This window comes from Seriola aureovittata, chromosome 6 (assembly GCF_021018895.1).
Source record: "Seriola aureovittata isolate HTS-2021-v1 ecotype China chromosome 6, ASM2101889v1, whole genome shotgun sequence".
Lineage (NCBI taxonomy): Eukaryota > Metazoa > Chordata > Actinopteri > Carangiformes > Carangidae > Seriola > Seriola aureovittata.
This window is the reverse complement of record NC_079369.1, coordinates 2,791,258-2,814,753: the sequence shown is the minus strand read 5'-3', so window position 1 is coordinate 2,814,753 and position 23,496 is coordinate 2,791,258. Positions and strand designations below refer to the sequence as shown.

General features: G+C 37.8%; 2 protein-coding genes across 2 annotated transcripts; one reads left to right on the top strand and one right to left on the bottom strand.

Annotated features, from left to right (window-relative positions):
* Nucleotides 1-1,607: 1,607 nt before the first annotated feature.
* sass6 (SAS-6 centriolar assembly protein) lies at nt 1,608-12,486 on the top strand. The gene is made up of 16 exons (XM_056379636.1): nt 1,608-1,812; nt 2,853-2,913; nt 3,954-4,033; nt 4,254-4,358; nt 4,599-4,767; nt 5,292-5,369; nt 6,164-6,283; nt 6,925-7,116; nt 7,933-8,127; nt 8,747-8,836; nt 9,253-9,432; nt 9,576-9,657; nt 10,217-10,326; nt 10,464-10,567; nt 11,000-11,091; nt 12,053-12,486. Exons 1-16 carry the CDS (start codon nt 1,751-1,753, stop codon nt 12,103-12,105), a joined length of 1,773 nt encoding a protein of 590 aa, XP_056235611.1. The 5' UTR covers nt 1,608-1,750; the 3' UTR covers nt 12,106-12,486.
* A 338-nt stretch (nt 12,487-12,824) lies between these two features.
* Nucleotides 12,825-18,511, bottom strand: ahsg1 (alpha-2-HS-glycoprotein 1). Its single transcript, XM_056379637.1, has 8 exons — nt 18,374-18,511; nt 16,350-16,570; nt 15,324-15,434; nt 15,076-15,160; nt 14,392-14,561; nt 14,101-14,217; nt 13,433-13,510; nt 12,825-13,291 (listed from the first exon to the last, which is right to left on the bottom strand). The coding sequence occupies exons 2-8, from the start codon at nt 16,545-16,547 to the stop codon at nt 12,950-12,952; spliced, it is 1,101 nt and encodes a 366-aa protein (XP_056235612.1). The 5' UTR covers nt 16,548-16,570; nt 18,374-18,511; the 3' UTR covers nt 12,825-12,949.
* Nucleotides 18,512-23,496: the final 4,985 nt, after the last annotated feature.

Here is a 23,496-nt window from a genome sequence, read left to right as displayed (position 1 = left end):
AGTAAAAGAAAATAATAGATGAGGTAGAGGCAGGTTGTGTTTTTTATGTTGGGTCTATTGTGTTCCAGACTGGGACTGACGTTAACCTCGGCCTGAGACGTTCACCGTGGAAAGGGCTGCTGCTCTTGATTGGATGTAGTTTGTAGCAGCTTTAACAAGAGCTTTAAGTACTTTTTCCTTTGGATGTTTTTCAGCTGAAGAAAATGCTAATAGTCAACATTTATTTGCATGATGTAAACTGTTCCTATAAAAGAACATTTAGACAGGGACAGGAAATGATGACTGTGGTATAGTTATGTCTGAGGTCAAGTTAAAGGTTGGACTTTCTGTTCCTGTTTGAATGTATGGTAGTTTGAGTGACAGCTTCCTGAACCAGTGTTTCTGATCTATTGTTGTTCATCTGCTGTGGGGGATATTAACATCTTTGATAATATGTCATTATAACCATATTTAGCCATTGCTATCAGCAAATGCTGATGAAGTCATTACTGGAAATGAGTATGTTTCTCTATGCAAAAATATACCATTAATAAACAAGCTATACCACAACTCAGCCCACAGATCTCCTGTTTGTTCATTTCATTAATATCTGCTCACATCGTGATGACTCACACTCTCACTGGGTGACACACAACAGTCCTGCATTAAAACAATGCAGGGGGCTGCCGTGGTGAGACATGAGATATGAGCTAGAACGGCCAATCTAACACCAGGAACACACTGCACTGTGTGGCATTGTGTGGCCTGTGTGTGTGTTCACACCAGCTGTGTCTCTGCTGCTGCAGCTCCGTCTCTCTACATAGAGTTTACAGGTTACTGGAATTTTCTTTTCATTGTAAATTAATTTCAGATTTGTTTTTTATTTCTATTTTTTTTACAGAAAATGTCACTGAAATGTCAGTGTCTCCACATGCAGCTGCTAAAAGGGTTAGAAAAAGAATTTATTTTTTCATGCTGTTATCAGATTCAGATTCAGCCTAGACATCAAGGTTGTAGGTTTGCATAAGGACAGTAGGGACATGTCCCTACTAATGTTTTGGGAGGACAGAATTGTCCCTACCAATATATGAGTCAAACTCATTCACACTGTTTGGAGTGAAGTCATGTAAGTGCAGCAGATAATCTTTTATATGGAAGGTTATTGTGCATTTTAGGACTAAAGCATGAAACTTTCCCCACTGCTTCTATAAACGTGAATAATAAATATGTGGAGCCCCCCCCTGCAAAATTGGTGCTCTAAGTAAAATTATGTCACATGGCCATAGCAGCAAATAAGCATCTTTATGCAATTTTGGTAAAGATATACGTAATTATAACGACCTCTCAAGGTCACCAGAGGTCAGATACAAACTGCCTCCACGTCTGAAATCAAACCTTACTGTATGTAGATTAAATGCTGAAATTTTCATGCTTTAGTCATAAAATTCACAGTTGTTTTTTTTGCCCATCTGCCCCACTGCTCTGTGAGCACGGACGAATGAAAGTTACACATGTGGGTTCTCCTCCCAGCCACTAGGGGGCGGCACGGGCCGTTAAACGCCCGGAAGAGGAAGTTGATTCAGGATCCGTTTCCAGGGCGACTCAGTTGGCGGCTGAAAAGCGCCAAATTGAAAAACACCGAATGGACAGAAGCTAAAAAAACCTGCCGACCTGTTAGCGACTTGTCTTCACGTTTAGTGCTTTTAACGTTAAACGTTTACTAACCTATACGTTTACAGTGCTTCGGTTTGGCGGGAGTTTGTGAAACAACATGGAAGAACTCTTCAGCAAAGTGTTACAGTTGAACGTGAGGTGCAGGGACTGTGAGGAAAGGTAAGACCGCGGACGGTGACGTGAGTTAGCTAACGTAAACAAATGACAGGTAGAGGAGGACAGAGAGCAACTAAGATTATCATATTTACTGCGAGACAAAAGACTGAATATTATTTTACATAATTACCTAGAAGTAACCGGTGGCCTAAATTTGTGTGCGTTAGAAACAATCATTACCAACCTTGTTTATTTAATAATAATAATAAACTTTATTTATAGAGCACTTCTCATACAAGAGATGTAGCTCAAACTGCTTTACATTAGAAAAATCAGATAGTACAAGAAAATGAGGGTGAATTGAAGGACAATGAAAATAGACCTTATTTATATTATTTATTATATATTACTATTAATACTTAATATACCTTCTTTTTGTTATTCTGTTATCTTATATGTTATTTTTCTACTTTATTCTATATTTTTTTCTTCTACCATGTTTTCCTATGCTGCAGTAACGAGTGAATTTCCCCCGGTTTGGGATTAATAAAGGTTTATTTTATCTTAAGACAATAGAAAGACAGTAGATTATGAAATATGTAAATGAAAATGTTTAATGTCGTTTAAAAATGTTCACTAAGCATCTCTTATAGCTCTTGGCAGAGTTATCCATAGTTTGGGAGCATTTTTTTTTTTTTTTTTTAAATGCTGCACTTCCTATTTTCTTGTGTGTAAAATTATGTGTATCTAAAAGCCTGGCAGTAGACGATCTGAGAGCTTGTGAAGGATTATAAAACGACAGAGAATCTGCAGTGTAGGCCAGTCCCAAACCAAACAAGTAAAAGGATAAAGGTTAAAGGTTAAAATCTACTGTAAAAGATACTGGGAGCCAATGGAGTGAGGTTAAAACTGGGGTAAATAAGGCCTCTATAACCATTTGCATTTTCATAATTTTTTTTAGAAACCATGTTGCAACATATAATCCCATTAATCACGTTAGAATAATCATGGTCAGGGAAATGATATCATCTTTTTAACTATGTCTAAATATCATACAAACTGTCTGAAGCCACATTGTTGTGATTATTAATTTCATTCTGCAGAAAAGCAAATATTCGCGTCACCATCGAGCTTCAGTTGACAACAAGTCCAGTGCACAAAAGGGTGAGTAGGAGTTAGGGTTGGTTTTTGTTTGAATTTTGTAATTTCCAATTCAGATTCTGCTTATCAATTACAGTTCTTATCAATTCGATATTGAAATGTTTAGATTACAAAAATATTTGTAATAACTGAACATTCACAAAGAAACTAGTATTTACTATTTACTAGTTTTTACTAAATGCATACAATAAAAACGTTTCACAGACATGTGCATTAAAAAAATCTTAAGTAATAGATCTGGAGCAGACGCACACACAGAGGGGCGTGTGGTATGTTAATACAACCACAGTCACTCTGAATTCTCTCCTTCCACTTCTTCCTCTCCTCATTTTCTTTTCTTCTTCTTCTCTCACTCTTTCTTTTACCTCCTCCCTCCCTCCTTTCTCTCTCTCGCAGTCCATCTGTCACACAGTTGTGAGGTTAGCCATTCATCCTTCCACTGAACAAAAACAAAGCCAAAATATCCCTGACATGGGCTCCACCCACCAGAGTCTGCGCAGTAGTGATCAGTTGGTGGAGCCACGGTATCAAGTCAATTACAGCTGTCAATCATGACATGACATCCTTTTTTATAGCATCAAATAGCTCATTAAAACCAAACTTATCACATAAATGAACACAGACCATCTTTAGAAAAAATGTATTTGAATTACTTTGATTTGGTGATATTGAATGTCCCATCCACTAACAAGTGCAGCCTGCCACCAGGGGGCGATCAAGATGTTTTGGCTTCACTTTTTGGGAGTTTCATGTCGTATCATATACAGTCATTGATCGAAACAAATCAGGACAGTGACGTAGTCATGTGGACAGGTCCTGGCAGATAGCTTCGTATGTAATTGCAGATATGTAGCCTTTCTACATAATAATAAAGGGTTTGCTTCTTAAGGAACTGATAAGCAGAACCTACCCTGTGCTTGGCTTTTTGTATTAGGTTCCAATTTGGAACCGAGTTTATGTTCCCAACTCTCATTGTAGTCTTGCATAAATAATCTAACAGACTTTCCTTCTGGTGACTAACCGGTTGTTTTTGTGTATTTTAGGATCTTCTAGTCAGACTAACAGATGATCTAGATCCATATTTTCTCTTCAACCTCTCAATATCGGAGGAAGATTTCCAAAGGTAAGCATCCAGACTGTACAAGGACATAAACCACGCAGCAGTGTGCTACTGTCCTTCTGGTCGTTATTTAAGAAATATTTTTCTATATAATATTTTTATTGTCATATCCTTTTTTGGCCTTTTCTCCCAGCCCTACTAAAATAAATTTAATTCAGGATGTTGTGAACAAGCTCTCTTTTCCTCTCACTGATGGTTTCTCTCTCTGTCCTTGTCTGAGCAGTTTGAAAGTCCAGCAGGGGCTGCTGATAGACTTTGCATCATTTCCTCAGAAGTTCATTGACCTGCTTAATCTGTGCTATTCTGAACAAGAGTCCGACTTTCCAAGGTACGAAGAAATGCAAACCGCCACACGACATCACACCGTTTAACTCAATGAATTCAGCTTGACATTATATATTGATTTGTATCAGTCCTAATTATTCCAAGTTTCAAATTCCTGGAGAGAACATGACATACATGTGGTTACCTTTATCACCTTAAGCAGTATTAGATATATATTAGAGACACTTTCCTAACAATGTCCTCCAATACAACAACAACTCACATTCATTATCTTTTCCCACAGGTTTCTCCTGCACCTGTCATGTCAGTCTCCAGTGCTGGAAGGCCCCGCCAACTTCAGTGTTGTAGAGACAAATGCGTTCAAACACCTCAATCACTTGTCTTTACGACTTGCTCAAGGGTCCGACAAAGACATTAAAGACTATTTGGCAGTGTGTCTCTCATCCCTGAAGGTTTGCTCATCCAGCATAATGCATCATCATCATCATCATCATCAAAATCATCATCAAAATCATACTGTCTGGCTTTTTGTGTGGAGCGTAGAATTATAAAACTCATTTGAATGGTAGCGTTCATAATTGAGTCATTTATTGAGTTATATAAACGTTTTTGTTTCATCCAAACAATCCCAGGATGTTTTATTTCTCTGGTGTTTGTTGAGGTGGCTCAATTTCCACTGTTACTGTATTTTTTTTGTACATTTCAACCAGGTTAGTTAAAGCAGATCAATGAACTGATACTCATGTATTTATTGTTCTACTTTTTAGGTCACAGCTAAAAAAAACAGATGAATAGGAGAGAAATTCAATCAGAAATTCAACCTTCACATGGATATTTTAGGAAGCTGTGGAATTTAGCTGGTTAAACTAAAAGTAATGGTCTCAGTAGAATCATTAAAGGCGTCTATTATGTTTTTCACACAACTGTTTCTTCCTTTAAGTGAAGTTTATACTGACACGTCACCCCATTCTTTCAGGTAGAGAAGCAGGCACTGGAGGTGAAGCTTAAGAAGACTGAAGATGATCTCTCCAGGCAGCTGAGTTATGCTCAACAGGTGTGCTTTGCTTTGTCATTGGACGTGGTGTTTTCAAGCCCTGTTTTAAGCCCTTATGCTGGGTGTAGCATGGACACGGTCACGGCCAGGGCTGTGACTTTACCCAAGGACCTTAAACAACATATCCAAACAGAGCTGAGATACAGGTCGGTGACAAATTAAAAGGAAAAAAAACAGAATAAATGAGAGTAGAAACATAACAAATGCAGATGCTTCCACACGGGTGCACTGCAATTAACATCCAGTCATGGTTTGTGGTGAGAAATGCTGATTTGATATCACAGTGACGAGGAAAGTGACGTCTGCAGTTAGATCCATGGGAAAGACGTCAGTAAACGGGGTTGGACGTTGTGGTCGACCGCACATTTGAAAACTGTGCATTAGTGCAAAGTGTAAGAAAAAAGCTAACAGTCCGTCATAGTGAGGGATGTTATAGCAGGGCTGCAGTGCAGGAAGCCTTCAATACAAAGAGGGATGCACATTTGGGAGTTCAGCGGCACAAAATCCAGATTCACGGGTCAAATTTCATGTTGTTTTTTCCTTTGATTCGTCGCCTGTCTGTATCTCCAGGCCTGTATGAGCTCTGAACTATGAGGTCATGTGGTTTCTGTTATTTCTTCATACCAGTTTGTTCTTCTAATTTCAACAGGTTCTCATTTCTAGCTGCTATTGTTGTCGAGACTGTTCATGTTTTGACAGATATCAAGATCAATATTTTATTTTTCACTATCATGAAATGAAAAACAACAAAGAAGAAACTGTAGTTATTATATTAACATCTGTTTTTCCCTCAGACTCTGTCTGAGAAGACGAAGGAGCTGGACAAACTGCGTTCAGAGTGGACGAGTCAAAGCAGCTCCCTGTCCAGCCGTTATTCTCAGGAGTTACAGTCAGAGAGAGAGAAGTCTGTAGAGGTAAGACTCACCTGGACTGTCTTATTAATGAGGTTGTTATTAAAATAAATGAACTTATACAAGTCAAACTATCTAAAAAATAAGACCTAAGTTGAAATGCTCTGATTTGCATTGTCAGCTGTGAGACCTTATGTGGACAGGTGTGTCTTTCCACATCATGTCCAATTAGCTGAATATACCACAGGTGGACAGTTAAACATCTAACAGTACACTGTAAAATATCTTAAAAGAATTTAATGGAATCAATCTTTTCTCATTAACTTTGAGTAAATATACACGTTTTATTAATCTCAAGTTAATTCAATTTAAAAGTTCTTTTATGTTCAAACAATTTAAATAAGCTACATGCCTTTTTTTTGCTATTGCTACATAGCCAATGTTAGCATCAGCAGCTGTTTTCTGAACAGTCTAGAAGAAATATTTCCTAACTTGCTGTGTGCAATTTTCCATCAACTAATTTGCTTCATTTCAGTTCTGGCCCGTCACGTCACCAACAACCGCGACTAAATTGATTATCAGTGTCCTGTATTTAATGTTTTATTTGGAACAAACCAAGCATGTGGATAAAAAGCAGAAAGGTGGGTTATTTTACAGGAGTTGTTGGAGATAATTATTTGGTATGTCTTTATGATGTTTTCCAGCTGCAGGGCAGACTTCAGCTGCAGACAGAGCAGCTCCGTCAGGACCTGGAGAGTGCTCATAAGAAGAGCAGCCAGGAGCTGCACAGCAGACTGACCGAGCTGGAGGCGTCGTGCAGAGAGCTGACGGAGAGGAAATACAAGAACGAGTCTGTCATCAGGGACCTGAAGATTAAACTAGTGGGAGCAGAGGAGGTAAGGGAATGAGGAGGGTGGTTGTCACAGAGCTGCATCAACACCTGCGTCAAAGGGAGAGTCAGCATGGCGGGACAGGACGCGCAGACGCTGTTGTGTTACACGTCAAGCCTCTGATTCTAGAAGATACGCATGCTATCTAAAATCACACACTGAGGCGGCGTCACGCTGGCTTTGTTTGGTTCGGTGTTAACAAGCAAAGACGACATTATGAGACGTCTTCTTAACAACAATACAGCAGCATCTCTGTTTAAAAGAAGCTTGTGTCAGTGAATATTTGCCCGCAGACAGCAGTGTGACTTCAGAGCAACTAAGATGCAGCAGAGAGAATGAAACGGTTAAAGCTAATTATCCATTGGTGCAACGAAATTTGCCTCTAAGGGAAACGGTACAAGCAATTTATCAAACAGCTGTTGAACACGCAGAACATACATTTGCTTCTGAGCTCTTGAGGGAAATATTGTGTTTCTTTAGTTGCTTATTGCTCCAGCGTCTTCACCAGCTTGGTGTTCACCTGTGTACAGTTGGTTTTTACATCTTTTCTGTTGAGAACAAAATGTGTCACAACACACCATAAGTGAAGCGTTGTGTTGCTACAGAGACGCACCGGCCTCTAAATCATATCCACCAGACATAAAGGAACATGCTTGTTTGGTACATGACCCCACAGAAATCACATCATGTGACATCATCAAACTAAATGCAAAAATTACTTCGAACTTCCACAAGTAAAATCATATAATCCTGTCTGTTACAGTGTCACCTGTTTCTACCTGTGGGATTATATTCCTGCGGTTGTGTCTGTTACCTGTGCAGGAGTGTCAGCGTTCAAAGCAGCAGGTCCTGTCTCTCAGGAGGGAGAACAGCACTCTGGACACGGAGGTCCATGAGAAGGAGCGTGTGGTGAGCCAGCTGCAGATGCGAGTCGCCGTTCTGGAGCAGGAGATCAAAGATAAGGATCAGCTGATGCGCCGCACGAAAGAGGTGCTGGAAGCCACTCAGCAGCAGAAGGTAAGAGCTGCAACTTGACATGCACCATGAGCACCTATAAGCATATCCTGATCTTGTGGTAGACACAGTATCCCATCCACCTTGTCTTTTATGTTCTTAGTGGCACAGTTCCTACTTCCTCATTTGAATTGCTATGGCTGCTTTTCAACATGCCGTTGTGGCCCTACTTGTTAGCAAGATTTATATTGGAGGTGGAGGTATGTAGTTAATGAGTTTAGAAATGTAGCTTGGTCCTAGCTCATTTAGGGCTTTGTTGTTTCTAAAGTGGAAGATGATGTTTTCGTCCCTTTGTTCACGTGAGACTTGAAGCTCAGGTCTGACTCTAAGACAACACCAGACACTTTTAACCTCAGGTTAAACCCAGGGAATTAGAAGTTGTTGTTGTTATTGAAGAACAAAGCGAGTTCTTCACACTGGAGTTTCCATCTTCTTAAAAGATTTAAAAGATTTACATGTTCAGTAGAAACTAATGAGGGTGAGAGCCACAGACACGGTGTCAGAGACTGTTGAGAAACACAAAAACACATTGTTGGTTTTGGTCTTTTAATAGGATTTTTTTTTTGTTATTCTTTAAGTAGATTCTCTCTTTTTCTAACCTATATTGTTTTCTGTTCTCCAGGAATCAGTGGAAGAAAATGCTGAAAGTAAAGAACTTCAGATTAGAAAACTTGAAGCAACAGTGAAATCTCTGTCTGAGGAGCTGATCAAGGTTTGTGAAGCTGCGTGCTGCTTGTCCATGTGCTGGTGAAACTTAACCCCAAAACTGAACACGTGAGGGAGTAAATGAAATATAAGCATCTGGCCACAATACATTTAACTGGAGATACTGGTGACTGGTGCTGTTGCCCCTCAGCAGTCGTCTCCCTGGGTCCATAAAGGATTTGGTGACTGAGACCAACACTCTGAGATGTTTCTGCTCATTTGACACGAACCAGGTTTAGTGCCTCATGAAGCTCCTAAAGTTCAGTTGAAACTGTTTCAGAGAGTTGCTGGTTCCAAGTTGAATTGTATATGTGTATGTTTACGTGGGCTTGACAAAATAATAGAGACACTTTGACTGCACCTTATATTTGAATACCGTTGAGTTTCTCACCTGCTTTTTATGTATTTATGTTTGTGATCCAGGCGAACGGTATCATTAAAAGGCTTCAGGGAGAGGTCCGAGGACTCGTTGGGAAAATAAAAGTCAAAAACACTGTGACTGTGTCTCAGGAGAAGGTTCTCCAGGACACATCGGAGAAACTGCAGAAGGTTGAAAAGGATCTGCAGAGCTCTCAGCAGCAGCTCGGTACCAAGGATGAGCAGGTATGTCTGAAACTGCAGACGCTGCATGTAAACGGCCTTTAGGTCTTTCTTTATCTCGATTGATGAAGCACTGATCAGGCTAATTACAACAAAAGAAACTGATTTGATAGGAACTTGATAACAACATGATTTGTGTTTTACAGGTTACAAAATTGAAGGAGCAGCTGGAGATGACGGTACAGAAGCTGAATGAAAGCAGAGAAGTGTTAAAAACAAACGAGAATGGTGAGGACACTTGTCTTAATCATTTCAGTTATAAATGGACTGACTGTAGTTACATTACAGGAGCCAGTGGAGATTTCACTCCCAATAACTGCCGGCGTGTTCAGTAGTGTTAATTTAGTGAACAAAGGAATTAAATATGCTTGTCGACAACCTTTATTTTTCTTATCTAAGACTGTTGATGAGGAGACGTCAGCGACTTCAACAATCTCTAACTGTGACTGTATCAATATTCAATATCGTTGATGCAAAAAGACGAAACTAAAATGTATTTTAAAAAATAAAAACTTGAGCTGCCAATGATAATGATAAACAAATAGCTAACCTTAGCATTAAAATTCAGTAATGTGAAGAATTTGTTAATGTAATTTTAAATGATTAATTTTAGACAGTTTTATGTAATTTTCTTTTTATAAATCCCTTTTCTAGTTGAAGTCTTTATTAATATTTTATTTGTAAATTCTTGTTATAATTTTTATTGCCTGGTAAAATATCAGTTAATGAAATACTCAGTGATTTAGTCGATTTTAAAAAAAAATGTTGCATTTCTGTTTTACCACAGTTATAAATTGGCTGAACAAGCAGCTGAATGAAAAGCAGCTGTCCAGAAACCCACAGTCCACCGAGTCCTTGGAGATCCCTTCAGTTTTATCCACCACCGCAGGACTGAGGGTAGGAGTCTGTGCTCGGCCATATAGAGACAAACTTTACCTCACACGTAGAATACACCTGTCGTAACGACCTGATTCGGTCGTATCAGTGAGTGTGTGTTAGTGACACCGGTTACAGACGTGACTGTATCGTTCCAGGCGCAGTTTTATCCTCAGACAGTCAAACCTGTTGTGTCTCCCGTGACGACTGCTGATGTCACTCCAGCTGAGCAGCGAGCAGCGCAGCCCTCCATCAGACAGACGTGAGTTTGGATGACGTTTATTATTTGTTTCCACAGTGAATACTGGTGTGTGTGGCAGGCCCGGTGTCGCTACTGGGAATCTATGAGTGTTCGTTAGGTGTTAAGCTATAACACTGTTTTATGTTATTTAAAACTAAAGCATCTAATTAAACATAAGCCCATAATGTATTATATTTTAAAAACCAACTCCAAGTGATAGAGAAGTAACTGCTCTCCACACTGTATCCAGGTTTATATGTCCAGAACAACCAATCAGATTGAAATGAACTTTGATTATTGGAATGTGGCTTGTTATTGGTCAAATCGACAAGGAAAAAATAAAATACTTTTCAGTTATTTTTTTAATTTTGGGATGAAACGTTACGATTTGTTGGAGCGTCTCAAATGACTGAAAGACACATGATTGATTTTGTGTTTTCTCCTCGTCCTCAGCGGAGACTTCGCAGGTCTGGATTCTAAATACTTTGAGAAGAGAGATGATAGCATCCCGATCTACGGCCTGTCGTCTAATCTGCTTCATAGAGGTAAAAGTGATCGGCATTTAGAGAACTACACGGACATAAACAGTAAATACTGTAAATAATGAGATCAGGTTTGTCATGCAGTAACCAGGTGACAGTCATCTCACTGCATTAACCTGATTTCTCCAACAGTGTGTTCATTAGAAACACACTTGTTTTTGATTGTAACAAAGATGCATCGTTACATTCAAGATGATTCAATTCACAGTCCAACAAACTGATACAAAGTTCAAGGGTTCAAACAAACAAAGCTGCACAACGTGTTATCTTATTGACGTAAAATGAATCATATTATTAAAGGAAATAATGTTTTTGACTGACGTGTTGGATGAGAGTGATGGATAGATGAAGGATTGATTATTTCCACCACTGGTCAGCTGAGTGCCGAGCCGCTCTGGTTTCCCGGCTACTCGGGAACTGCAGGGGAAGAGAAGGAGCACTTACAATACACTGAGCCTTGCCTCGACATATCAAGCAGAGGGAGTTAGACATAAAGACCTGCTTCTAATAAAAGTCTGCTATGTTCTGGAGTTGAAGTAAATAAAGACTAAACTGTTGTGGATCCAGACGGAGGCTGTGCGCTGAGTGAGAGAATATATAAGAGACATACTCCCGGTGGTTCGCCTGGTGGAGTGTGACATTTGGGTTTAGTCTTTGCCGCCGCAGCCTGACCTCGAGTCCTGCCGGTGGCACTTTGCTGCGTTTCATCCTCTTTCTCTTCTCGTCCCTTTTAACTTTGATTGTAATAAAGGCAAAAATAACTTTTAAAAAAAGAAACATAGTCCATCTCTTCTAACTTTCTCTGAGTCATGTTACAGTAAATCCAGCTGAAATCACAGCTCAGTCTTTGTCTTTGGTGATTTAGTCAGACGACGTCACATTTATAAAATCAGGATTTGACCAGAGGTCCAGACATAAACTAGGTTTTGACCTAGTGTTGTTGTTTTGTTTTTTTTCTTTTCAGAGTTTCCTCAGAGAACGAAGCCTCCTGCAGCTTCTGCTTACTTCACTGCATGAAGCAGAAACTCTCTAAAGACAGAAAAGCTTTAATTTCAGCTTCAGTTGGAAGAAAAAACATCAAAAACTCACCATCTGCTTTATGTCTTCAGCTCCCGACAAACTGTGACTGACCTGCGGTGCTACATGAACTTGTTTTTAAGTAGCTATTGTTGTTATTTTAATTTATATGCTAATGCTCTACATGTCTGTCTCTGATTTTGTGCCTCAAGTAAATGCCATTAAAACCCCACGGTCGATTCCTGTGATCATAGAGAATGTATTAATGCCTTTTTTTTGTCTATTTATCCTCATACATTGTCATCCTTCAATGTTTATATGGTTTGTTCTCTGTTGTATGTCAGTTATTGAGTGTAGTCCTTAATAAACTTAACATCCTCATCAGCGTTTACAGTCTTTTCTGCAGGTTTCGTTTATTAAATCTCATATTAAAAGTGTGTAAAATAGAAATATTAGTGGTGTTCAATGTTGATCGAGGGTTGTTCTAGCATCTAATGTTACAGTTTAAAGACGTGTTAAATGACCAACCCACAGAGCAACGGCCAATCAGAGCCCCTGCTGCTTTTTGTTCATTTAAATACAATTTAAGTTCTCCAGTTTATAGTATTTTGTTCAGACATAGAGATTTATTGATTGATATAATTACTGCACATCGTGATCTCCAGACTCCAGAGTGATGTTTCCAGAAAGTCTCATGAATCAGCTGATGAAAGAAAACATTCAGAGCCACCATGACAGTTTATTTCGCTTGTTCATGTAAACATGTCTTACACACATCAGAGACTGTGAAGTCGTCTGAACAGTAACAGTCACGGCTCCTTCGGATTGACATTGTGCGTATATTTTACGACTGGCTCGGTCTCGGTTGGGGGCGGTTGTAAGGAAGATGCCAGGGGCAAATAGGGTGGACAGCTGGGTCACTATTAATCAAGGGTGTATCACAGTGGTTGAAGGGTGGGGGTATTTGACCAGTATGTGGGCCAGTATAGTCAGGAAGACCATGAGGTCTTGGTGGGCGTCCTCCAATGTGGGGAGGATGGCCATGACCATGACCATGTGGTGGGCGTCCTCCAGCGTGGGGAGGAGGTGCTGAAGGGCCATGATAGGGAGGGAGGCCAGGATGGTGCGCAGGATGAGGGGGCCTACAGACGGGCTCCGGCTCACCAGGAGCAAGGGCGGTGGTGTTCTGTCGAGAGAAACAGCGTTAGTCGAAGTGTGTTTCTGCATTATTCAATAATGTAGAGTAGAAGAAGAAGAAGTGGAGTTTGTGACAGGAAGTAGATTAGGTGAATACACAGTTTACTGTACTTCAGCAATGTGGACTCACCACTGGGGGGTAAAAGTCACATTCGACATCCCCGAGTCCATTTTCCATTGAATAAAATGAACGGCAGTAAGCGTGATGCTTTAGAGAGAGAAGAGAGACACAATGAGAACAAGCTGGAAACTGAAACAGTGGGTGAATGAAATATTCAACGTCACACTGACACTATCCTTGAACACACTGTTAGATGTCCATGTGTAGTGTGATTATAGATCAGCTCTAGCTTCTATATTAATACTGTGAAAGTATCAAAGCCTCAGTCCACAGAGAAATGCACACAGCCTGTATTCAGAAACTGAGCCTTAAAACCAGCCGTCAGGACTTCCTGTAACATTGTGATGTCACAACAAAACAGTCACCAAGCCCCGCCCACCTGGACCCACCATCCAAACCTTGCAGGATTTGGTTTCTCTGAGTGTTTTTACCTGAAAACTGCTTTCATTGGATCACTCAGAAAACAGTCAGCCAATCAGAAGAGAGGCTCAGAGCCTCCTCTCTTCTGATTGGCTCACCGACCTGTTGTTACTAGAGCTTCAGAGAGAAGCCTGAGTGAGGAGATGTGAAACTACACTGAGATGTGTTTAAAGTTGCATTAGAAAAAGTCGAACTTTACGTATGTATTCTGCTCTCTTTTAAACTCGGGACACAACATGTCAGTGTGTTGTACTCACGGCTCTGTCGGGGCAGAGGGGTTTGCACGCCTCAGGTAGGATTCTGGATCCCATTGGGCAGTGAGTCTCCACGACGACAAACTGAGCAGAGAAGAACATCCCTCCCACCATCATGTACTGAGAGAGGAGGAGAGAGAGAGTGAGCTGGAGACAATTAGGTGAGATTATAGACACATTTCAAAAATAAGGCTTTGGTCATGTTGCTAAAATATCTGACCCCACTGTCTGTGATAATCACACTGAAACAGAAGAAACTGAGTCGTAGTATGTGTGTCGAGAGATTCTCTGTACCCCAGATTTTATGCGTCCCACTTCCTGCAGGATGTAGTAGTGCTGGTTGGTGGTGTTCTGGTTGAATTTCTTCACAGCTTCATGCACAGACTTGAGACCGTCAGAGTCGTTGAGTGGGACCAGTATGGGTAAGTCGGCGTAGATCATGGCCATCTCCATGTTAGTTTTTACTGCACACACACACACAGAGTTATTATTAAGAGTCAGCTTTCTGAGAGTTTAACAGTATGAATCCGTACTCACAACGTTTCCAGGGGACACTAACATGAACCATCTGTGTGACATTGTGGCATAATTGCTGTGTGAAGTCTTGAGTTATGACTTGACCTTTGACAAAAAATTTTAATCAGGTCATCATTGAGTCCTTGTGAATGTTTGTGCCAAATTTGAAGAAGTTCCCTCAAGGTGTTACTGAGATCACATTCATAAGGTCACAACCATATTTGGTTAGGTCCCTTTGACCTTAACCTTTGACCTTTAGCCACCAGAATCTAATCAGTTCATCCTGAAGTTCAGGTGACTGTTTGTACCAAATTTAAAAAAAAAAAAAAATAAAAAAAAAAATTCCCTCAAGGTGTTACAGAGATATCGACAACCTGGAAACATAAGGCCTGTGTATAATGCCATGAAGAGAGGGTCCGGGGTTCATGATGAGTTTGGATACGTGACAGAAGAGAAACCCACCTCTTCTCGTGATACAATTATAATCCACGATTTTGGCATTGCCACTAATTATAGATATCCCAACGGTGCAGTTGGCCATCACCTCCTACACAGAAGCAGAGACAAAGACATTTAACTGCAGATACCTCACATCTCCTATCTAGAAAAAAAACATAAGCATCAGTGCGTCCGCTCTCTGGCTGTAGGAGAGAGAGACGCAGTGCTGATGAAGGGAAACTGCATTAAATAAATAATTCTTCCTCATTTACCCAGTCAGCATCGCTACGGAGATTGCAGTCCTCAAAGTGTTTGGGGTTGACAACGTGGCAGTCTGTCTCCAGAAGACCCAACTCCAAATGAAGATTACAGCGATCTCCACCCTGGAAACAACAGAGAGGAAGGAGCATGAATCACAATGACTGCAGTAAATGAAGCTTTAAATGTCCCCACACCAAAACAACTCACTCAGACTTCAGGACAGTATAATGGAGGTTAATAGCCCATAAAACAAAAAAAACGGACCTTGAATTTTTCCTTATTCTATAGATAAAAGCTGTAAACCATAATAACACAAGAAAACCTCTTTAGTTGTTCTAAAGGTGATTTGAAGTTCTGCTCATTCTTTGGAGCCATTTTCGTATCCGTCCTTTCTTTTCTGCCGCTACTGCCGCACTAAATGTCTGACTGGTCTCATCCTTCTGTCTGTTTTCAGTCACTACAATTAAATCAGAACAACTTCTCCTCACCTCAGCCAAGTCTCTGAACTTAGACAATAGGAATGTCCAATTCAGTGACGCTAAGTGACACGTCACTGGCAAAGATGGTGGATGAGAATCAATTGATAACTCTACAGAGAGAAAGCAGCAATGCACCAGGCAAACAGTAAGACAATCTAAATCTTTTGTATTGTTTACTGATCAAAGTAATTTTTGAAAAGTGCTGATTCTGTAGTTTAAAGTGAAAAAACGCCACGTCTCGAGCTCAAACCTCCGTGGAGTTACAACGCTTCAAAGACGACGTGATATTTGGGCTTCAGAGGGTTAAAGAGTCACTGAGCTGAAACAACTGAAGACTTTCATGGAGACTGTAAAACTGGAATCTTCAGGAAGTAACCAGTAACAAACTCCCAGCTGTAGGACAACTGTGCTGCAAAGACAACATTTCAACCTGAGCTGTAGTGACAGGAAATCCATCGTCCCTCCAAAATAAAATTATTCAAAGCACCACAATCTTAAAATCTGAATTATTTTGAGAACGAATGTGCACACAACAATGCTTGTTTCTGGTTCCAGTACCCCTGTCCCCATGACTCCGTAGACACGATCGAGTTGGAACTTGTAGCCATGGTGATGGTGCTCGTTGATGTGTCGCACTGCCATGCGTCCTCCCGCAGCACTGTTTTCCCCAGTGCATGTCACTCGCTCCAAAGCTGGAGCAGCGCTGCAAAGCAGCAGCGCTGAGGACAGCAGCGTCAGGACGGTTAATCTCTTCATGGTGCCAGAGACGGAGCAGAGCGCTGCAGAGGGGGATGTTATATAGACATGGACAGGTCAATAGAGAAGAGTGGGAGGAAGAGAGAGTGACAGAGAGGCAGAGAGCATGAGGACAAGACCACAGCCCTGCCAAGAACAAACACAGACTTTAACCAGAGCAGCCTATTTTGAAATGTCCACTGAAACACATCAGTTTCATCATAGTTGTCAAATGCCAACCGTTTCCCAGCACAATACAAGCATTTCTCCATCCATCCATTATCTGGGGGCAAAGGTGGGGTACATCCTGGAAAGGTCGCCAGTCTATCACAGGGCTGATATACAGAGACAAACAACACATACATTCACACCTATGGGCACTTTAGTAGTTTGTCATAAAATAGTAGTCATAGTAAGGCATAAGGTAATGTCCCTGAACAACCTGGTGTAACATAACATTTTTGCAGGAGTGCTTGGAGAGGACCCACACAGGCAGAACATGCAAACTCCACACAGAAATGCCAGGCCCAGGATTTGAACCCAGAACCTTTTTGCTGAGGTGACAGTGCTAACCACTGCAGCACTGTGCCACCCACAAGCATTTCTACTCAAGAGAATTAGAAGGGCACTCACAAGGTACAGACCAGGCCAATGTCAAACACACCAGACCTCAGAGAAAATTCATAGTAAATGATCCTGAGTCAGGCACTGCCAAGACCAAGCAGAAGAGAGCCTCCTCTCTTCTGACTGGCTCACAGACCTGTTTTTACTGGAGCTCCAGAGAGAAGCCTGAGAGAGGAGATTTAAAACTACACTGAGATGGTTTTTGGTTCTTAAAACCACAAATATATCTTCTTATGGATCAACACTTTAAAATAATACAAGAGAAGAGGAAGAGAAAAGGCCTTGATTTACTTCAGCTTCCAAACTAACCAGTCTTATGTCCACACATCTGCAGCTGGATGTAAACAGAGGATACGTCACACACAATGTCAAGGTTAGGAGACTGAAAGATAAATATGAACAGTGACTCAGTGCTGGGATGACATGGGAATCAGGCTCCCGGATTTAATGATTATCCAAGAGAAGCTGCACATCAGGACTGGACTGATATGATTCAGCAGCACATCATACCTGAGCAGTACAATACTGTATTCTGAGGGGTGATGATGCTCGAAGCATTTGTGCCATCAAATAAATATAGACAGACATTTTATTTTGTTGTGGCGACAACTCATTCATTCATTCACTAACTCTTTGTCTCCAGTCTGATCCCACACCTGATCCCCTTTCAACTGCTCACAAGCGCCAATAACACCTCCATCATTGCCCCTGGTATATATACACACCTGCCCTTTAGTACCTCCTAACTTTTTGTGATCAAGCCTGCCTTTGCCCAAGGCATAAAAAGTCATAGTATTAAAAAAAAAAAAAAAAGGCATAAAAAAATGTCATAGTATTGTATTTGTCAAGTTATGTGTGATGTTTACTTGTGGTATTGCCTGACTTGAAAAGGTTCAACTGTTTCCCAGAGTTTCACTGTGACTTCACTCAGTTTATCCAATGATCAGACACAAACTTTCCTTATCCATTTATTTCGGATTCAGGATTTGTTTTGTCACATTGGTTTAGTTTTAGATTAGGTGACAAACCTTTGAAAAAGTAGAAACAATAGGCAGTTACTACATAATGAAGTACAATATACAAACAAAACATTCTTCTAAAATGATGGCCTATGTAACAACCAACTCAATTATCAAACAATCAATCAATTGATTTTCAAAGATATCAATCAAAGAGAAACATAGGCTTATAATAAACAATGAACAATCAAAGTCATTTCTCACCAGCAGTCGCTCTGGAGTTTTACAAGCAGTTGGTAAGGCACAGTACACTGTAGCAGGCAAGTCTCTCCTACAACAGTGTTTGTTGGAATCAACTGCTCTCTGGAGCTCCCTGACTAAAAAGGGTGGTGAGGACTTCAGGTGAGGTGATTTGTGATTGTCTTCAGCTGGTAGCAATTGACTACCTGCAATAACTAGTTCTTCCTCTGGGGGAGAAATGGGGCTTTTTCTTTTGTGATTTGGTTTTCAGTGAACAACAAGACAGTATTAAATAAAAATGTCAAAAAACGTCATAATATAGTAAGGCATAAAATTGTCAAAAAAAGTCACAGAATAGTAAAGGCATGAAACTCAAAAAATGCCATAGAATAGTAAGGAATAAAAAATCATAGTATATTAAGGCATACAATTCTCCTAGTATAATCAGGCATAAAACGTCATAGCATTGTATGGCATAAAACATCATAGTACAGTAAGGCATAAAATTGTCAAAAATGTCACAGTATAATAAGGCAAAAAATGTCAAAAAACATCATAGTATAATATTGCAACAAAATGTTAGAAAACGTCACAGTATAGTAAGGCATAAAATTCTCAAAATACATAATTTTATATTAAGGCATAAAACGTCAAAAAACGTCGTAGTATAATCAGACATAAAAATGTCACAGTATAGTATGGCATAAAATGTCATACTATAGTATGTTATAAAAATGACATAAAAAATGTCATAAAATGTCATAGTATAGTAAGGCATAAAACATCAAAAAGCATCATAGTATAGTAAGGCATAAAATTGTCCTAGTATAGTAAGGCATAAAATTGTCAAAAAACGTCATAGTATAGTAAGGCATAAAATTGTCCTAGTATAGTAAGGCATAAAATTGTCAAAAAACGTCATAGTATAATAAGGCATAAAATTTCAAAAAATGTCAAAGTATATTCAGGTACAAAATGTCCAAAAACGATATAGTATATTATGGCATAAAACATCATAGTATATTAAGGTATAAAATGTCAAAAAATGTCATAGTATAGTAAGGCATATAACTGTAAAAAAACGTCATACTATACTAAGGCATAAAACGTCAAAAAACATCACAGTATATTAAGGTATAAAATGTCAAAAAATGTCACAGTATAGTAAGGCATAAAATTATCAAAAAACATAATTTTATATTAAGGCATAAAATGTCATAGTATAGTAAGGCATAAAAATGTCAAAGTATAGTAAGGCATAAAAATGTCAAAAAACATCATAGTATAGTAAGGTATAAAACGTCAAAAAATGTCACAGTATAGTAAGGCATAAAATTGTCAAAAAACATAATTTTATATTAAGGCATAAAATATCATAGTATAGTATGGCATAAAAATGTCAAAGTATAGTATGGTATAAAATGTCAAAGTATAGTAAGGCATAAAATTGTCAAAAAACATAATTTTATATTAAGGCATAAAATATCATAGTATAGTATGGTATAAAATGTCATACTATCGTAAGACATAAAAATGTCAAAAATCGTCATATTATAGTAAGGCATAAAACATCAAAGTATAGTAAGGCATAAAAATGTCAAAAAATATCATAGTATAGTAAGGCATAAAATTGTCATAGCATAGTATGGCATAAAATGTCATACTATAGTATGTTATAAAAATGACATAAAAAATGTCATAAAATGTCACAGTATAGTAAGTCATAAAAATGTCAAAAAATATCATAGTATAATAAGGCAAAAAATGTCAAAAAACATCATAGTATAGTAAGGCATATAATTGTCAAAAAACGTCACATTATAGTAAGGTATAAAATGTCCTAGTATAGTAAGGCACAAAAATGTCATAATATGTCATAATATAGTAAGGCATAAAACGTCAAAAAACATTATAGTAAAGTAAGGCATAAAATGTCAGAAAACGTTGTAGGGGCGTCGTGTAGCGTAGTGGTTTAAACAGGCGCCCCATGTGTAGAGGCTACAGTCCTCGCTGCAGTTGGCCCCGGTTCGAATCCCGGTCTTTTGCTGCATGTCATTCCCCCTCTCTCTGCCTCCCTGTTTCCTGTCACTCTCCACTGTGCTGTCCATTAAAGGCATAAAAAGCCCAAAAAAAAAAAATACTTTAAAAAACGTTGTAGAATAATCAGGCATAAAATTGTCATAGCATAGTATGGCATAAAATGTCATACTATCGTAAGACATAAAAATGTCAAAAATCGTCATATTATAGTAAGGCATAAAACATCATAGTATAGTAAGGTATAAAAATGTCAAAGTATAGTAAAGCATAAAACATCAAAAAGCATCATAGTATAGTATGGCATAAAATGTCAGAAAACGTCACAGTATAGTAAGGCATAAAAATGTCAAAGTATAGTAAGGCATAAAAATGTCAAAGTATAGTAAGGCATAAAAATGTCAAAGTATAGTATGGTATAAAATGTCAAAGTATAGTAAGGCATAAAAATGTCAAAAAACATCATAGTATAGTAAGGTATAAAATGTCAAAAAATGTCACAGTATAGTAAGGCATAAAATTGTCAAAAAACATAATTTTATATTAAGGCATAAAATATCATAGTATAGTATGGCATAATACATCATAGTATAGTATGACATAAAAATGTCAAAAAATATCATAGTATAATAAGGCAAAAAATGTCAAAAAACATCATAGTATAGTAAGGCATAAAACGTCAAAACCATTATAGTATAATATTGCATCAAAATGTCAGAAAATGTCAAAGTATAGTAAGGCATAAAATGTCATAGTATAGTAAGGCATAAAAATGTCATAGTATAGTATGGCATAAAATGTCATACTATAGTATGTTATAAAAATGACATAAAAAATGTCATAAAATGTCACAGTATAGTAAGGCATAAAACATCAAAAACCATCATAGTATAGTAAGGCATAAAATTGTCCTAGTATAGTAAGGCATATAATTGTCAAAAAACGTCATAGTATAGTAAGGCATATAATTGTCAAAAAACGTCACATTATAGTAAGGCATAAAATGTCATAGTATAGTAAGGCATAAAAATGTCAAAAAATATCATAGTATAATAAGGCAAAAAATGTCAAAAAACATCATAGTATAGTAAGGCATAAAACGTCAAAAAACATCATAGTATAGTAAGGCATATAATTGTCAAAAAACGTCATAGTATAGTAAGGCATATAATTGTCAAAAAACGTCACATTATAGTAAGGCACAAAAATGTCATAATATGTCATAGTATAGTAAGGCATAAAACGTCAAAAAACATTATAGTATAGTAAGGCATATAATTGTCAAAAAACATCATAGTATAATATTGCATCAAAATGTCAGAAAATGTCAAAGTATAGTAAGGCATAAAATGTCATAGTATAGTAAGGCATAAAACGTCAAAAAACGTCATAGTATAGTAAGGCATAAAATTTCAAAAAATGTCATAGTATAGTAAGGCATAAAATTTCAAAAAATGTCATAGTATAGTAAGTCATAAAACGTCAAAAAACATTATAGTATAATATTGCATCAAAATGTCAGAAAATGTCAAAGTATAGTAAGGCATAAAATGTCATAGTATAGTAAGGCATAAAAATGTCAAAAAATATCATAGTATAATAAGGCAAAAAATGTCAAAAAACATCATAGTATAGTAAGGCATAAAACGTCAAAAAACATCATAGTATAGTAAGGCATATAATTGTCAAAAAACGTCATAGTATAGTAAGGCATATAATTGTCAAAAAACGTCACATTATAGTAAGGTATAAAATGTCCTAGTATAGTAAGGCACAAAAATGTCATAATATGTCATAGTATAGTAAGGCATAAAACGTCAAAAAACATCATAGTATAATATTGCATCAAAATGTCAGAAAATGTCAAAGTATAGTAAGGCATAAAACGTCAAAAAACGTCATAGTATAGTAAGGCATAAAATTTCAAAAAATGTCATAGTATAGTAAGGCATAAAATTTCAAAAAATGTCATAGTATAGTATGGCATATAACTGTAAAAAAACGTCATACTATAGTATGGCATAAAATGTCATAGTATAGTAAGGCATAATATGTCATAGTATAGTATGGCATATAACTGTAAAAAAACGTCATACTATAGTATGGCATAAAATGTCATAGTATAGTAAGGCATAAAACGTCAAAAAGCATCATAGTATAGTATGGCATATAACTGTAAAAAAACGTCATACTATAGTATGGCATAAAATGTCACAGTATAGTAAGGCATAAAATTGTCAAAAAACATAAATTTATAGTAAGGCATAAAATGTCAAAAAACGTCGTAGAATAATCAGGCATAAAATGTCATACTATCATAAGACATAAAAATGTCAAAAATCGTCATATTATAGTAAGGCATAAAACATCATAGTATAGTAAGGTATAAAAATGTCAAAGTATAGTAAGGCATAAAACATCAAAAAGCATCATAGTATAGTAAGGCATAAAATTGTCATAGTATAGTAAGGCATCAAAATGTCAGAAAATGTCAAAGTATAGTAAGGCATAAAATGTCATAGTATAGTAAGGCATAAAAATGTCATAGTATAGTAAGGCATAAAAATGTCAAAGTATAGTATGGTATAAAATGTCAAAGTATAGTAAGGCATAAAATGTCAAAAAACGTCATAGTATAATCAGGCATAAAACATCATAGTATAGTAAGGCATAAAAATGTCACAGTATAGTATGGCATAAAATGTCATACTATAGTATGTTATAAAAATGACATAAAAAATGTCATAAAATGTCAAAGTATAGTAAGGCATAAAACATCAAAAAGCATAATAGTATAGTAAGGCATAAAATTGTCCTAGTATAGTAAGGCATATAATTGTCAAAAAACGTCATAGTATAGTAAGGCATAAAAATGTCAAAAAACGTCATAGTATAGTAAGGCATAAAAATGTCAAAAAATATCGTAGTATAATAAGGCATAAAATGTCAAAAAACATCATAGTATAGTAAGGCATAAAATTTTCCTAGTATAGTAAGGCATATAATTGTCAAAAAACGTCATAGTATAGTAAGGCATATAATTGTCAAAAAACGTCACAGTATAGTATGGCATAAAAAGTCAAAGTCTAGTAAGGCACAAAAATGTCATA